Source organism: Trichechus manatus, unplaced genomic scaffold (assembly GCF_000243295.1).
Source record: "Trichechus manatus latirostris isolate Lorelei unplaced genomic scaffold, TriManLat1.0 scaffold00114, whole genome shotgun sequence".
Lineage (NCBI taxonomy): Eukaryota > Metazoa > Chordata > Mammalia > Sirenia > Trichechidae > Trichechus > Trichechus manatus.
Window position 1 is genome coordinate 6,150,902 of NW_004444050.1, and position 16,986 is coordinate 6,167,887.

Consider the following 16,986-nt stretch of genomic DNA (forward strand, 5'->3'; position numbering starts at 1 on the left):
TATATTTAGAAATATTTTTATCTAAAGTTTTTTTTAACTGATTTTATTTGGCCTTTTATGTTGGGCTTGAATAATTTCTATCAGGTCTTTCACTATTAAGAATATTATGTTTATCAATTAATCATGGCCATATTAAGTTTTGTCATCTGCAGATAAGTTTTTACTTTGCTGATTTGCTGAAAAAGTTTGACGAAAATATCTCAACAAAAAGATGGACTATATTGGACTTGCTAAAAAAAGACTGTGACTAGACTCAATAAAATTTCCAGAGCTCCTATGCAGAAGCTGATGAGTTTGCAGACCCGCGGCTGATCCAGAATCACATGGAACAGAAATTAACTACATAAGACTGAGTAAACTAAAGGAAACTATGTTTTTTAAATATCGCTGCTATTTTAAGGTCCTAATTTCTGGATATAAGAAATCATTCTCCTTTCTCCTAAATTATCTAACTAATGCATTTAGATATGGTAACTCTTGAATTAGAAGTTCCTGTTGGTAAACTTAGCCAAGTTGTAGATACCATAACCAGAGAACTGTCTGAAATTTGAGCTATGATTTTACAAAATAGAACAGCATTAGATTTCCTGTTAGTCTCTTAAGAAACAGTTTGTGCCTCAATAAATCAATGTTGCTGTATTTATATTAATACTCTATCTGAGATTTTGCAGAATGTAGTTGCTATTGAGGCACATGAAAAGCAGTTACTGATGCTGCATATGTAGAGACAAACACCTCATAAGGTTTGTTTCCTTGGTTCAAAGACCTTAGGGTCATGGTTTCATTGGTTATTTCAGACAATTGGCCTAATATAATTGTTAGTGTTTCTGTTTTATTTCCTAGTTTGCTGTATGGTGCCTGGGATCTTAAAAGCCAGATGATGTCCAATTACCATTTGTTGAGCATTTTTGATAAGAGATTCTATAACAAGATCATGATCCAAAGGAAAGAATGATGAGAGAGTTGTATATAATTCTCCTGGAATCCAGATTTCTGGCTTTCAGGGAGGTTGAGGCAACCCACATGGGATATTTGCCTTTGGGTTTCCTCTTGAACCTTAAGCTTCGAGAAAAATACTGGTTCCCGAAGACACTTTGAGTCAAACAATGGTCCAGATAACCTAGTAAGACCATTTTGCTCTGGGTATTGAGCTTTTTTTTTTGAAGAATTCCGTCAGTTTTAGGAAACTAACTTCAAAGATCAGACTGAGAGTTATGTTAAGGGTAAATTAGTAATCAGTTTAAGCAGTATTTAAGACAAAGTCATATGAAATACCTGTGTAATGTTTGTAATCAAACTGTCACCCTCTTACAATGCAGAAAATTATGTATCTTAAAGAAACCAGACTCTCAGAAGAGATCGACCTCATGGCTCAGACTCCGTTTTGTCTTTGGTTCCATTTCTGCTTCTGAGAAAGTGACCCATGACTGTTAACAGGTAAACCAAGCTTGCCTTTGGGAAGAACACTTAGAATATTTTAAACAGACTAACTGAAGACCTCCTACAGGAAAGGGTCATCCTGTATTATCTTGCTAATCATTAGTTCTCTGATGAAAACTTGTCACATGTAAATTTTTCTATACTTTCTCTTTCTTCTAGACAAACTTTGTGTGCTCCTAATGGATGTATGTTTCTGTGTGATACATCCAACTATACTAATTTAGATGATCCCTTTCCAAATGACAGTGAATTTGTGTGGGCAATCTCATTTAGATTCCTGACATATGTGTGGACAATGCACTTTGGAAACTTTAGAATTATCTTTAAGTATTCATAGTAATTATGCTAGTAAATACTGAAAAGGTAATGTTTAAATTGTAAAATGAAAGTCAGAAGAAAACCCATTGGTCCAACATTCAGGGTATGGTTGGTAGCTTTAATTCCTACTTATGGTATATGTGAGTTGGAGAAATCTTTAAGAAAATTTGTCAGTCACTATGGGACAAATAACAGATGAGATAGAAGCACAACAGTGATCTCTGATCTCATAAGCCAAGGTGACATGAGATAACAAAATAGCCTTGGACTTTTTATTATCCCAAGAAGGTGGAGTCTGTGCTGTAGTAAATACCTCTTGTTCTACTTCTCCCGTGTTATTTATCCAAATACAACAAGATATACATAGAATTAGACAAAAAGCTACTTGGTTACACATTGTCACACCCTTACAAACACCAGGTTTGTTTGGTTGGTTACCATCAGAAATAAATACACGGGCTAGATCAGTATTACTAGGAATAGTAATATTCTTAGTCAACATCCTGATAGTATTAGGCATAATAAAATTTATCCTCTATTGTCTTACACACATAAAAGGCAAAAGAAGGCGTCAGGCTAAAATGTTGATGTACATTGAGTCTGCTCACTCCGGCAATGCTATTGATGAGAACACGCTCTTACTTAATAACCTGGTGAAGAACCAGGTGATATCCAGTGGAAGACCAGCACCGTGAGTTTAAAGAGCCTGCAATGGCCGCCATCTAGGAGCTCGACTAAGTCCAGGTATTGATCATCGATGTGTTATCTCCAATCTCCGATCAAAATGAGGGACTGACAGGAAATAATACTGGAGTTATTATTCCCTCTCCTTGAGCATACAGAATGTCACCCAGCTGGAGCTCGGCTCACAAGGGCTCACAAGGACTCTCAAGGACACATCAACTGGGCCCTGAGGTATAAAGACAATAGCTAAGATAATCTTGGAAAATATCTTTTAGGGAAACTTTCACATAAATCCCATGAAACAGAACACGAAAGATTTTCCACTCTTATCTTTTTCTATTAACATTTAGCGACTAGGAATTTGTTGGACCAATGAAGACCCTGCTGACTTTCGTAACTGAAACCTGTACCAATGATTGTTAAGAAAGATGATTCAAAACGTAAGATTACAATTTCTAGCCAATCAGTGAAAAAGTGATGCTTTCAATGATTCTACCCATTTTGTGATGTTGATATATACTGATGGCTCTGTAACTGTTCTTGGGATTTGGGCAGACATGGCTGTGGCAGCATGCTTCTCCATTTTCCCATTTTGCCTATTCTGTAATATTCTTGGGACTCAGGCAGACATGGCTGTGGGAGCATGCTTGTCCGTTTTCCCATTCTTGCCTATTCTGTAATATTCTTTGGACTCAGACGGACATGCCTCTAGCAGCATGGTTGTTTGCTTCCCACTTTTGTCCTTCTGAATATATGCCAAATAAAACTTTCTTTTTACTTTAGGAAAAAAAAACCCATTGTTCAAAAAGAACAAACTTCTAATAGATGCAACAACATGAATGAATCTCAAAAACTTGCTGAGTGAAAGAGCTTCATACAAAAAAGTATATAATGTATGATTCCACCTATGTTAAGTTCTAGAACAGGCTAAACCATGCTGGAAAAAAGAATCAGAAAAGCGATTGCCTCGGGTGGGGCTAGGGGATGTGGAGGGGAACAACTGGGAAGGGCACAATATAGTACATAAAGACAATGTTCTACATCCTACTTTGGTGAGTAGCATCTGGGATCTTAAAAGCTTCTGAGCAGCCATCTATGATACAACTACTTGTCTCTTCCCCTCTGGAGCAAAGGAGAGTAAAGAAAACCAAAGGTTCAAGGGCACAATTAGTCCAAGGGACTAATGGACCACATGAACCACAGCCTACATGACTCTGAGACCAGAAGAACTAGATGGTGTCCGGCTACCACTATCAATTTCTCTGACTGGGATCACAATAGATGGTCCTGGACAGAGCAGCAGAAAATTGCAGAACCAAAATTCAAATTCACTAAAAAGACTAGACTTATGGGTCTGACGGAGACTGGAGGAACCCTTGAGACTACGACCCTGAGACATCCTTCTAACCTGGAAATGAAGCCATTCCCGAAGACCACCTCACAGCCAAACAATAGACAAGCACATAAGATAAACATTAACACCCAAGAGGAACGTATTCCCTAGAACAATCAATTATACAAGATCAAAAGGGCATTATCTGCCAAAAAGCAAAGATGAGAAGGCAGGGAGGGGTAGAAAATTAGGGCAAAAGAAAATGGGGAACCCAGGGAGGAAATGGGGAGAGTGCTGACAAACTGTGGGGAATGAAACCCAGGTCATGGAACACTTTATGTACAAACTATCGAATGGGAAACTAATCTGCTCTGTAACAGTGAAGGTGCATTTGGGAAGCCTGTTGGAGAGCTCAGCTTGCTCTTCACCATCATACTTGCTGCCTGGGCTTACACCACGTGGAGGGGGGCCCTAGATGCTAGAACACCCCAGGCCCGCTAAGCCAGCTGGAGCGCCTCCATAGGAGCTGCTGGGGGTTTGTTAGTGCTTCTATTGAGAAAAAATATGCAATGCGGTATTTTTGGTTTCTGAGCAAAAACTAAGGAAGGTATGAGCCTTGCGAAGGTGCACAATGTGCTAACAAGGAAGTCCATTACTAAGCACCTCCCAGCTGCCTTCCTGTGCCTGGTTATGTCCAAAGCTGCACTCAGGGGCTGGGAGAGGGCCTATCCCACCCACTCCACATGGCCACATGAGAGAGAACTACTTTGGTATATAGACACATTTGTGTTTTCTAGAATTCTCTGGCATTTAACTGTTTGTGCCACACAGGGGGCAGGAAGCGGGATTTGGAAGAATGGCAAACACGGAGGGATCGATGTATGCACTGCGGCAGTCATGCCTCATGGGGGGACGGCACACAGGCTGGTTTCTTCAGTGACGAGACCTCGTCAAAGAGCAAAGCAGGAGTGTCTGGTAAACCAAAGTGTTGGCAGTTAGTGATGATTTCACACATACACACGTGAGAAAAAAATCTTTTAATGTAACAACTTCCTCATGAACAACGGAGACTTTTTACCCCTGGGCAAAGCAAAACCAAAAAACACCAAACCGTTGCGTCAATTCCGATTCATGGCGACCCTACAGGACACAGAAGAACTGCCCCATAGGGTTTCCAAGGAGTGGCTGGTGGATTTGAACTGCTGACTTTTGGTTAGCAGTGGAATGTTTAACCACTGCGCCACCAGGGCTCCACTGTGCAAAGTAAAGGAGCTACAAATGAGAACTTTGGGATAAGATGGCGTGTGTATGCCAGCATCCTCATAAACAGCTGCTGGTAAAAAAAGTAAAGGAGACCCTGAGGGAATGTCAACAACACCCTGTACACTAGAAGAGCAAGGGCTGGCAAAGGTGGCTCAGGGCTAGCTGAATTTTGAACTCCTATGCCTGTAGAGTCACACATTTGGCCATAGCAGAAGCCTGGACCCAGCACCATAGCCTACCCAGTCAGACCGCAGCCGAGGGGGCCTGGAGCTACAGGACAACCCGGGAAGAAGACCCTCTCAGTACCGGCTGGGGTATGGTAGAATTCAGGTCAAAGGGAAAGCTGGACCTGCCCACAAGTGCTGCCCCACCAAAACCTCCACAGCTTCACTCCTCACTCATTGGGACATCAAGTCTTCAGGTCACAGAACGGATGCACCCTCAGCTGCAGGTCCTACAGCAAGCACTTACTGAGCACTGGAGCCAGGCCCTGGACTCTGCGCTGAGAGACAACAGTAAACAGTCAGACCCAGTCCCTGGCTCACGGGGATCCAGCCAGGTGACCAGAGCAGTAAGTGCTGTGCCAGGAAGCACAGAGAAGCTACAGGGCCCCATGTAAGGCAATGAGATGACCATGCGTGTGAAGCCATCTGACAGAGGGGGCACTCCACACATGTCCACAGACTTCCCACTGCTCCTCCTGGGTTTCCACTCTCATCTAAGGGCCCTGCCATCCTTCCACTCACCCACGCTGAACGCTGGAGCATCACCTTTGACCACCCCCCAGTATACAGCTGTTACTGAGTCCGTCCCGGGCCTCCACTGAGGCTGTGAACCCAGCTCTGGTTCCGCCAGGCTACAGTCCTGGCACCTGCTCACCCCACTGCACCCCTGCGCAGTCACACCCCTCTCCTAGGGCAGCTCCCTGCACCCGGTCCCTGTGTACCTCTAGCCACTTGAAGTCATCTTCCTTCCAGACCAGATCAAATACCCTGATCAGATACTTGAGCATTGCTTTTGTAGTCAGGAGAGAAAAAAAAACACTACAATTATTTCCATTAAACGGAGAAAACTAGGTCAGATCATACCACTCTTTTCAAAATACTTTAGCGTCTCCCGATCAAAGAATCAAGTGCACACCCACTACACGATGACGCTGGCCGCCCTCTAGCCACCCCAGCCCCTCCTACACACCCACATGCTCCCTCTCTGACCTGCACCTCCACGGCAAAGTCACATGGACAGGGAACACTCACTTATGTGCCTTCATGCTGCACCTTAGCCTAGAACACCTGAACTACATACCAAAGTCTTTACAGCCATCTCCCAGTCTGCTAACCGCGCCCTTCAGGCCTCTATGAGCACTTGCTTCACCCTGATTCTGGAGTTTTCAACTGGAAACTCCCTGAAAGCCTTCTGCAGCTCTGTATCCCCCACACAGCTTAGAATCAGTCCTCAAACTGGGTATGTGCTCCAAACATTATGTGCTAAACAGAAGAACAAATGCGTTTTATCATACTGAACTATTACAAGAAGATAAAATATAGTTCAAGGAAAAGACAGGCATTCCGTGGAAGTAATGTACAACCCCTGGAAATACCAAAGTGTAAAGAGTGGGTTCCAGCTGGACGAGGGCTGAATGGTTGTAAATGTACTGCAAGCTCAAAGCACAAGTGTGGCAAGGCCTCACTGGATACTTCTCTGCTGCCTTCACTTCAAGATGGTGACCTGAGCACACACACCCTTATATTCCCTAACACTTTAAGTCCTCACAAAGGAGGAAAGATATACGAATATAAATAAATCCATAACACTTTTTTTTTAAAGTGTCAAATCTCAGTGGATTTTCCCATCCCAAATCCTTAACTCCAGCCTCCTCGAAGACTCCTTCCAGCTTAGGGCAGCCCCCTCCTCTCCTTCAGTGAGCAGCAAGCCTTCAGCTCACAGGGAGAACACATACCTGGGCGTCAGTAATGTCGATGAAATTGAACCTGTCGGTGAGGTGGAGATAGTGAATGTTGACAGGAAGGCCCAGAGCTTCCAGTGCCTCGGGGTGACTACGCAGGTGCTCCAATGCCGACTGGTAATACGAAGTCTTGGAAAACATTTCTAAATGGGAGAGACAGTTGTTACTTGTTTTGTTCATTGAACCTGGTCAGGTAGAGTCTCTGTAGGAAGTTAAATAATACAATTCACATACAGGGTGGAAACAGAAACAGAAATTTCTGAAATTTATGGATGGAAGAATAACTTGGGACCACCTACTCTAAATCGCCCACTTTGTACACTCCAAAACCAAGGCACAGAGGGGCAGCATCAGCAGGGACGTGGTGTGACCTTGAGCAAGGCACTTGACTTTTCTGTGTTTCAATTTCTTCATCTACTCACTAAAGGGTTTGACCAGATCCTCTCTAAGTTTCCCTTCAGTTTTAAAACCCTGGGACTCCAGGCTTTGCTCAAGTGATAATGCTGGTCAGAGGCAGGGCTGGGGCCAGAAACCAGGACTCCTCACTTCTAAACAGTGCTCATTCACTAAGATGAGGGGCCCAATAGGCCAGCACAAAGCACACAGACCACAACATCAACAAAATGCTTGGGACAAGAAATAGGACATGAAAACACTCATTTGTAAGGTTTACAGAAGTAAGCATTTCATGCAGAGAAAGTTTATGAACTGTTCTCGGTACCGAGCTCCCCTCTTAGCCCAAAGGCTGCAGGGACTCCAGGAAATGCTCCCCTGAAGAGACAGCAGAGCTAGGCTCCCCAAGCAAGGTTTTAAGTTGGGCCATAGACGGCACTTCGCTCGAATCAGTGGATCACAGTAATAGAAGGTGAAATGGCCGGTGCTGCTTCTCAGGAGGGGGGCTGGGGGATGCTGCCAAGGTCAACAGGGTGCCAGCCACAGTAGCATGGTGGCGGGGTAGGGGGAGAGCTCATCTTTACTGAGTGATCTCCATGGCTAGGCAATGTCCTGAATATTCTCACGTCAACCTCACACGTAGGCACTGTTAATAACCTCATGGCAGAGCTGGGATTCAACCCAGGGAGGTGGCTGCAGAGCCCGGATCCCAGCCACCCAGCTCACAGCCTCTGTTGGTGATGACAGCCTCCTAAGCGGCAAGGCTGTCAGACCAGACGGCTGATCCCTGACCCCTAAATACGCCTATTGCTGTTCGTGTCCTGCCCCTGGCCCTTTGGCAGAGGGGATGGAAGGCTGAGCTATCCCAGTGTGAATCATCCCTGGGAAGCCTCCTCCCCAGTCACCTGCAGACCTAGGGAACTCTGGCCCACTCTGGCAGGTGGAAAGAACACTGTGCCCTGCCTGCCCGTCAGCCAGTGACATGCACTCACATTCTGGGGAGAAGCGAGGCGCCGAGCCGGGCAGGCATAAAGGAGACACAGACAAAGTCAGTCTAGAAAAAATGTCTGCAGCTTCGCCACCAATAGCACTGAAATGACCTTAAATGTCTCAGCTGCCACAATCACTGTGGCCTGTCTTTACAAATTCAAATCCGGGCACAGTGGGGCTAGAAGCGGCATCTGTCAGGATTTTGCTGCACTGAGCTCGGCTCTTATTTTCTGCTCTCACCAGAGTCCGCTGCTCAAGGTCCCCTCCTCCAGTAAATCAACAGCGGAGAACGGCAGGGCAAACAGGCTGACGACACTTGAGAAATAGCCCAAGTTTTCCCCACCCGCGAACCATCTGGTATCCCCCTTCCCCCTCTTCTCGCTTTAAAAAAAATCTCAGAAATCTTGACGGATCCCCCTACGTGTGCACTGAAGTGAAAGCCCCAGCTTGCTCTGCAAGGTTTCTTATGCAAATGAGTCTTGCTCCTTTTTTACTGGCACTTGTGGCTTCTAGAAAAACGGGTTACAGGCTGAGGAGGCGGTGGCAAATGGAAAGGAGCACTGGCTGCAGGAAAGACAAGGCCTGGGTCACCAGCGCACTCCTCCTCGCTCTAATCTGCTGAAAGCATCTGAAGTATTTCCCCCGACAGAGGAGCTGGAGCAGAGAAGGGGAGGACACGAGGCCTAAGGTGGTCTAGTTCACTGGAGGTACTTTGTGTAAGATAATACACAAGGGTGCTGCCCCCGCCAGTAACCACGCCAGTGAAAAGGAACAGTTTTCCCAGAGGCACTGGCATCCTGCTTTCTGGAAACCAAAAAAAAAAAAAAAGACAGAAAGAAAAGATGCGAATTTATTGTAAGATTCAGGTTTGTGCCAAGGGCCTTTGCCTGGATTGGGTCCCACAGGGAAAGACCGCAAAGGAGGAAGCCAGCAGGGAGGCGAGGCCATCCTCCCTCGCCTGCTTCCGTAAAGCCAGGGCTAGTTGGGAAGCCAGAACGAGAAAGCCCTCCTGGGGGGTGGCCGGTGTCCAGCCTAGGCCTCAGGGGCCCTGCCACCCTCCAGCCTCGAGCACAGTGTGAGTATTCAGCCTGCTGCCCTGACAGACAGAACCCAGCCTGTATGCCAAGTCCTACACGGCCAGGAAGCCCAACCACTTTGTCTCAGGCCGGCTGGTAAACAGGAAGCTTATCCTTTTGTGGCAACAGCTTGTCTTGTAAGCCTACGAATGGACGGGGGCTGTCACTAGCTGCTTTCTTTCATATTTTGAAAGATGCCCCACCCCCTGGATGGGGAACCTTGGTTATGACTTTCAGGCTGAATGAACAGATGGAGGGAAGCCAGCTCAGCAAACACAGGGCACTGTACCCATCCTTGCTGTTAACTCCCGTCCGCTCAAAGCCAGGGTGAGGCTGAAGTAGCACATGTGCCTTGATGGAGCCAATATCCTCCTTCCTTGTGGCCATATAACCCCTGCTCACACTGGCCTGGGCAATTCTGGAAAGCTGTCAGATAACCAGCCACAAAACAGAGAGTAGGTCACCGGCTCAGATCGGGGGCCATAATTCTAACGTCTACAGGGGCCAGATGAGTCACATAAGTGAGAAAAGCAGTGCTGCAAAGTGAGGAACACATGCCCTCGCCAGAGGGGGCAGCACCAACCCAGCCCCAGCTAACTGCAGCCACAGGGGCCAAGTCTTGGTGGAACTTCCAATTTCCCAAGAGGTGCCAGAAATCAGGACTACTATATGAAATGACCCAAATTCCAAATGTTGACAACCAATTTTTTTTTTTTTTTTTAAAAAGACCTAACAAAATACAGTTGTGAGTCAAATTTTCTCTATAGGCTCCAGTTTGCTTTGACCACCCAAACTGCATCGGGTAAGATTTAGATAAATTCTTCTTTGTCCGCCTTTGCTGATGTTTCTCCAAAAAGAAATAAGATTTTAGACAGAGATGGAAATTCTAGGTTTAGACAAAGGAAAAGATGACCCCATAAGTGTTTGTGTTCCCACTTGAAGAGCTAGCCTTAGATTTTAATTTTGCTTCTTTAAAAAGCTAGGCCTTTGATGTGACCTAAAAGGGTCAGTCACTGCCATCCAGAAGAACTGGCTGGATCTGGGAGGTCAGGCAACACCCCTCTCACCATCTCCTTCTCTGCCTTCTAGAACAGAGAGAGTAATAACAACTGTCTATCATTTCTGAAACCCTGAAAGTAAATGAATTCACTGAAGCCCCACAGAAAAAGTTCTTCATGTGGATATTCTTTTGGGGAACTGATAATTACACACACCCTTGGATGGGGCTAAGGTTCCTGCGTGGTGCAAATGGTTTACACTCTATTACTAAACAAAATGTTAGCAGTTCAAATCCACCCAGTGGCACCACAGAAGAAGGGCCTAGGGATCTATTTCCATAAGATTATAGCCACTGAAAACACTATGGAGTTCTATTTTCAAGCACATGTGGTCTCCATGAGTCGGAATCCAATCGATGGCAACGGGTTTGATTTAGTTTGGATGGGGCTAATTTGATGGGTTATACTGAAATAACATGTAATCCAGGTTCAAGTATATGTATATGAAGGACTTATGTAATCAACAAATTAGGGATGGTGAAGTTTTATATTGAAATCTCAAACACATGTACAGCAACTGCTGTCAGAGTGTCAGCTGGTCCTATACAGCATGTAAGGATATTTGTCAAAATTGAGTCTAAAGTCAATTACAGTAGTGTGATCTGCGAAAAGCCATTTAATTCTCATAATGAAAATGGTCAGAGCATCACCAAAGAATGCATTAGTCAGATCTTGCTTAATTTGAAGGAGAGCTCAGCGGGGTGGGGTAGATAGAAGGAGCTATGCAGAGCTTCCCACAGTATTACAGCTTCTAAAGCCAGAGTGAGACATGAGGGGAAAAACATCCTAGAAACAAGGCAGAAAATACTCATCCCGTCCCTCATGTGAAGTTACAGCCACAGGTGAACCTGAAAGACAGGAGAAACCCACAACTATTCAGGGAGCGACTTCCTTCTATTGCCTCACCTGAGAACACCCTGTCGGTTGTGTGGGGAATTTGGCCCCACAACACTTGGTAGCACAGCTCTCTTGAAAATCATCAAAGGAAAGTGGTCCTGCAATTAGATAAAGCCTTTACATTAAAATCATTCTAAAAACCCAATTCTCTCTGGCTTCTAGTTTTTATACAGCCAATATTTATCACCATCCAAGCTTTAGAACATGAACAGGAAGTCAAGTCTAAACTCTAAAACAAGCCTTGTCTGTAAAGGGCCCCTGGATTTTCCCCTTTCTCTTCTGCCAAATTAGGAGGAGGGAGAAAAGCCTGTTGGTTTCCTGTCTGTGTACTGTGCACCTTTTGTTGCAGCAACCAGAAAAATGGTGGGGGCGGGGAAGGGGCGCATGGCTGCGGTGCTGCTGGGCTCACGCGCGCGCACTCACACTCACACACACACACACATACACACACACACAAGGTGCTGATCAGCAGGAGGCAGGGCCCAACCCACAGACCCAGTCCTACAAAACACACTTCCCTGAGCCCAAGATGCTATCAATGGAAACTCTATACCATGGATTAAAAACAGCTTTTCAGGGTTAAGGAGAAACACTAGTATATTAAATGTATGTTGTTGTTAGCTGCTGTGGAGTGGGCCCTGACTCATGGTGACCTCACACACAACAGAATGAAATGCTGCCTGGTCCTGCACCACCACCCTGATCGTTGCAGATTGGACCATTGTGATCTATAGGGTTTTCACTGGTTGATTTTCAGAAGTAGATTGCCAGGCCTTTCTTCCCAATCCACCTTAGTCTGGAAGCTCTACTGAAACCTGTTCTGCATTACAGCAACATGCAAGTCTCCACTGACAGGTGGTGGCTGTGCATGAGATGCATTGGCCAGGAATTGAACTTGGGTCTCCCACGTGGAAGGCAAGAATTCTACCACTGAACCACCATTGCTCTCTATTAAATGTATACCTGGACTTCAATAATATTGATAAGAATAGCTAACACTTACATCTCTTACTATGTTCTTGGTACTATTCTAAGCATGTTACATATTCTAATTCACTCAGACCTCACAACAACCCCATGAGGCAAGAACTATTATTATCATCCCCATCTTATACATGAGTAACTGAGTAACAGAGAGGTTAAGTAACATGCCCAAAGTCATGTAACCAGCAAATGACAGAACTGGGATTCAAACCCAGATAGTCTGGCTACAAGGTCTGTGCTCTCAACCACATGTACACCAACTTGAAGATAGCTGCTGATCTCAGAAATATTGAAATGTGGGGGGTGGGGGGACATGTGTTGCTGAATTAAAATACGTTCACATTGCATAGTACAAGAGGGCCTGGCAGGTAGACCTTTCTCACTATTTTTTCAGATAAAAGTGTGGCACAGATTTGTACTTTCATTCCTTTTTTGTTTTAGCAAATGGTTACTGAGGATCTACTCTGGTCAGGCAATAAGAATGTAAAGATAATATCAAGATATAAAGGTATCCCCCTCAGTCCTGCACTGCATAACCCTGGAAAGGCGCCATTCACACTGCAGACCCCACAGACTTACGAGTTATCAAGACAGTCTTACAAAGTTGAAATACTATAAAGTGTCCTGAGGAAGGGGTGGGCGCCTTTTTCTAATCTGCACAGAGGCACCTTACAGGTGCTCGGCAACCTGATTAGTGCAAGCACAGAGATGTGCACCAGCAGAGGAACTGACACCCAGGAAGTGGTCTGGGTTTCACAGAGGAAGTTTCTCCTCAGCCAAGAGAGGTGAAGGAGGGGGTAAAGCGCTTCAGGGCAGTGGAAATGACAAACACAGGCTGAGGGGTCAGAAAGTAGAACTGCCTAAGCATGCGGTACAGGAGCGGAACACAGGAAATGCGTGTGGAAATGGGGGTGGGGTGGTGGCTGCTAAGAAAGGCCCTCTAGCCTGAGCTGTCGGACTCTCCTCTGTAGGTGGGGGCTACAGAAAGATCTCTCTGGGGCAGGGAGGTGGGCAGGCTGGGGAGGAGAGGCAAAGGAGCAGGACCAGCCTAAAGCCCTCTGCAACAGACAAGCAGAGCCAAGACAGAGGTAGTAAGAGCAAACGGAAAGGAGGGTTTCTTAAAATATTTAGGATACTTCTTTTTGAGTTACTAACTTGGACATCAGTTCATTCCGAAAAGGATAATGAGCCTAACAAAGGTATATATTACAGAAGAGAAGAAAATCAATGGATAAGACAATGAGGATAAATGGAAAATAATTTTAAGAAAAGAAAGAAAACTGGGATAAAGTGAGTGCCCAAAATTACACACTATAATGCACTGGACAGTTCCTAGGGACAGCCGTGTATTTGATGCTGAGCTTCCTATCTGCGTCGCAGGAAAGGAAGCCTGAGCAGTTAAGAGGTCCAGTGCTGGGAATAGCCAACCAGCAGCTAAGGAGGAATACAGAAGTTCCTAATATTATGTTGAAGCCTGAGAGATGCTTCTCCCGTATCTCTGCAAAATGAGATTCTCTGATGAAGTGGCTGGTGTTGCAAACGACATCCCTAGAATTAAAAAAGAAAAGTTCAAGCTTTCAAATAACTATTTTTTATAACATTCCATAATGCAAGCCACTGTCACAGTTCAACATAAACATAATTTTACAAACAACCAAGACAGTAAGGACTCAGTCTGAAGCTCTCTGAGGGTCTACCTTGATTCAGGGGAAAGAGAAGGGAGTGATGATCAAACCCTCCCTCATGTTAAAGCTGGGGCGACTTCAGTCTCCACTCTTTTTTTTTTTTTTTTTTAACAAGATTCAGTTTACCTGTCCCATCAGCTGTCTTTGAAGAGAGTGTTAAACAGCAGTGTGGCAAAAAGAAAAAAAATTTCAAAAAAACACTATAGAGAAACAGATTTTAGGCTACCTCCAGGAAAAGATACATCTTAGAACTCAGTATTTGATAAAAACTGAAAATTTTTAAATTTGACATGAAATTCTTTACAAGCAACTCAAGTTCAAATAGCCTACTACGTAGCCAATTAAGGGCCAATTTAGTTGCTTTCAGTTAAACGAGTGGGGTGGAGTCCCTGGGTGGTACAAACTGTTAACACGCTCATCTGCTAACAGAAAGGTTGGAGGTCTAGTCCACCCAGCAGTGCCTCAGAAGAAAGGCCTGGTGATCTACTTCTAAAAGGTCACAGCCATTGAAAACCCTATGAAGCACAATTCTACACTGACACACATGAGGTTTTCATGAGTCAGTCAACTCAAAAGCAGTTGGTTTGGTTTTAACTGAGAGGAAGAAAGGGTTGTAGCCCCACTTGAAAATTAAGAGGCTCGTTAGCCACACAAAGGGGAAGCAAAACGCAGGCCAGGGTCTACTCTGAAACACAAGGGGTGACTTAGGCCCCAAAGGCCAAGGGTTTACAAACTGCTTTTTAAAGTAATGAACCCATTTCCAGAGCTGAAGTGTAGTCTGTTCAATAGACGCCGGCAGAGCTGCACAGCAGAGTTAGCATAGGCATAGAGGTGCCGCCTGTCTGCCTCCCCTTGAGCCCCTTGAAGAGAGAAGCAAGTTTGCAGGGAGCATCACTAGGGAGATGCACCGAGGCAGCCAGAGGGTTCCAGCAACAGGCAGGATCCGACACAGGGAGGGTGAAGCAGTCGGTGGTGCAATAGCAATGCAGGTGCCAGGGAGGGCAGAGGGCTCCTACTCAGTTAAGCTCTTGCAGAGGTCTAAGCAGTAGTTCTCAGGTGGCTGCATATCAGAATCACCTGAGGAGCTCTGGGAAAAACAAACAAACAAAAAGAAACAGATGTCCAAGCCTCATCAAAGCTTAAATCAGCATCTCCAGGGTAGGACTTAAGCATTAGAAATTTTTAGCTCCTCAGGTGATCCTAACACGCAGTCAAGCTTGGGAGCCACTGTCTAATGGGAACAAAGCACACAAAAAGTCAGCACGACCGTCAGAGTTTTGAAGGCTGGTCAGGTCGCCCTTAAGGAGCTCCTGGGGAGTCAGAGCATAGAAACCGTTTATTCCTCAATCCATGCCACTCCACGTCTCACTGTGGCATATAAACAGAGCAGATCACCTCTTCCCAGAGATCTGGCGTCAGACAAGGGGCAGACCACCTAGGAGGCCGGGACAGCTGGTGGGAACCTCAAGTAGAAATGTGCCAGACCCCGAGATAAAATCCCTGAGTTTAATGAGGAGGTGAGCTCAGGAGACCACACAAGACAATCATCCCAAAACCCAGCTGAGAAAGTACCTGGACCCAACTACAGATATAAAAATCCTTGGGTTTTTAAGAGGTCTTTTTTTCATATTGTGTAAGTTCTGAAATTGAGCTATGTATATTTATATAACTGAATATATTTATTAAAGTGCTTCTTTTCTCTATACCACCACCTCAAATGGTTAAAGCCAGGGTTGTTGTTGTTAGGTGCCATCAAGTTGCTTTTGGACTCAGAGCGACCCGCTGTGACACAGTAGAACTGCCCACAGAGTTTTCTTGGCTGTAATCCTTACGGGAGAAAACTGCCCAGTCTTTTCTTCTGCAGAGCTGCTGGGTGGGTTTGTACCACCAACTTTTCAGCTGATAGCCAAGCACTTTAACCATTTTTCTACCAGAGCTCTTTAAAATCAGGGTGCATCTTAATACACTAGAATAGAACATTACAGGTGGCTGAAGTAGGAGCACGACCGGAAGCTTGTCCATGAGCCCAGCCTGCCCCAGAAGAGTTTCAACAGCCCTCAGTTCTTCTCTAACACCAAGCTGTGCTAGGACAGACTCTCTCCAGGAAATCTATCCACTTCTTTTCTTTCCCTCTGGGTGACATATGGGGCATGGCTTGCCCCACATCTGAGTGACTGTGACGGGTCAGGTGGAGAGGGGAATCATGCTTAAGAAATACAGAAGAAAAAATTAAAGCAGTAAGAGTTAAAGCTAAAACGAAACAATAATAAAGAGCAAATAAACCAAAAATGCTAAGAATAGAGATGAAAAGCATGAATGGCAAAAGTAACCAACGCACCTCATGCACAGCCACCACCCGTCTGTCAGTGGAGGCTTGTGTGTTGCTATGATGTTGGTTAGGTTTCAATGGAGCTTCCAGACTAAGATAGACTAGGAAGAAAGGCCTGGTGATCTAGTTCTGAAAATCAGCCAGTGAAAATCCTATGGATCACAAAAATCCAATCCACAACTGATCACGGGGATGGCACAGGACCGGGCAGCATTTCATTCCACTGGGTATGAGGTGCCCATGAGTTGGGGGCCGACTTGATGGCAGCTAACAACAACAAACTTTTTAAAAGAATGAAATGCATTATATTTGAGATAAGACAAAAAGGCTAATAGCAAAAAGCAAAAGGACGAAAGCATGCAAATAAATGTGATAAAATATTACGGAAAAAAACTAAGGAGTTAAGCATTTTTAAAATTAGGTATAGAAATATCAGTACCAGCTCTTTAACCTAGCATTGGTTCTGGAGTCTAAGAATAACCTGGATGCTTCTAGAGGAAAAGCTTCAAGTAACCTTTATTCTTAACTCAGATTAATCATGAGATAAGCCCCCCGGCAGGAGTGATTTTA

The 16,986-nt window shown here is 44.9% G+C and overlaps 1 protein-coding gene across 1 annotated transcript in view; it reads right to left on the reverse strand.

Moving 5' to 3' along the window:
• LOC101358867 (cytochrome c oxidase assembly factor 1 homolog) overlaps positions 1-16,986 on the reverse strand; it is a 105,338-nt gene that overhangs the window by 7,293 nt on the left and 81,059 nt on the right. The window contains exon 2 of the mRNA XM_023738317.1: positions 6,999-7,147. Within this exon, the coding sequence (XP_023594085.1) occupies positions 6,999-7,145 (147 nt within the window). The 5' untranslated portion in view covers positions 7,146-7,147. The remainder of the gene's footprint in view (positions 1-6,998; positions 7,148-16,986) is intronic.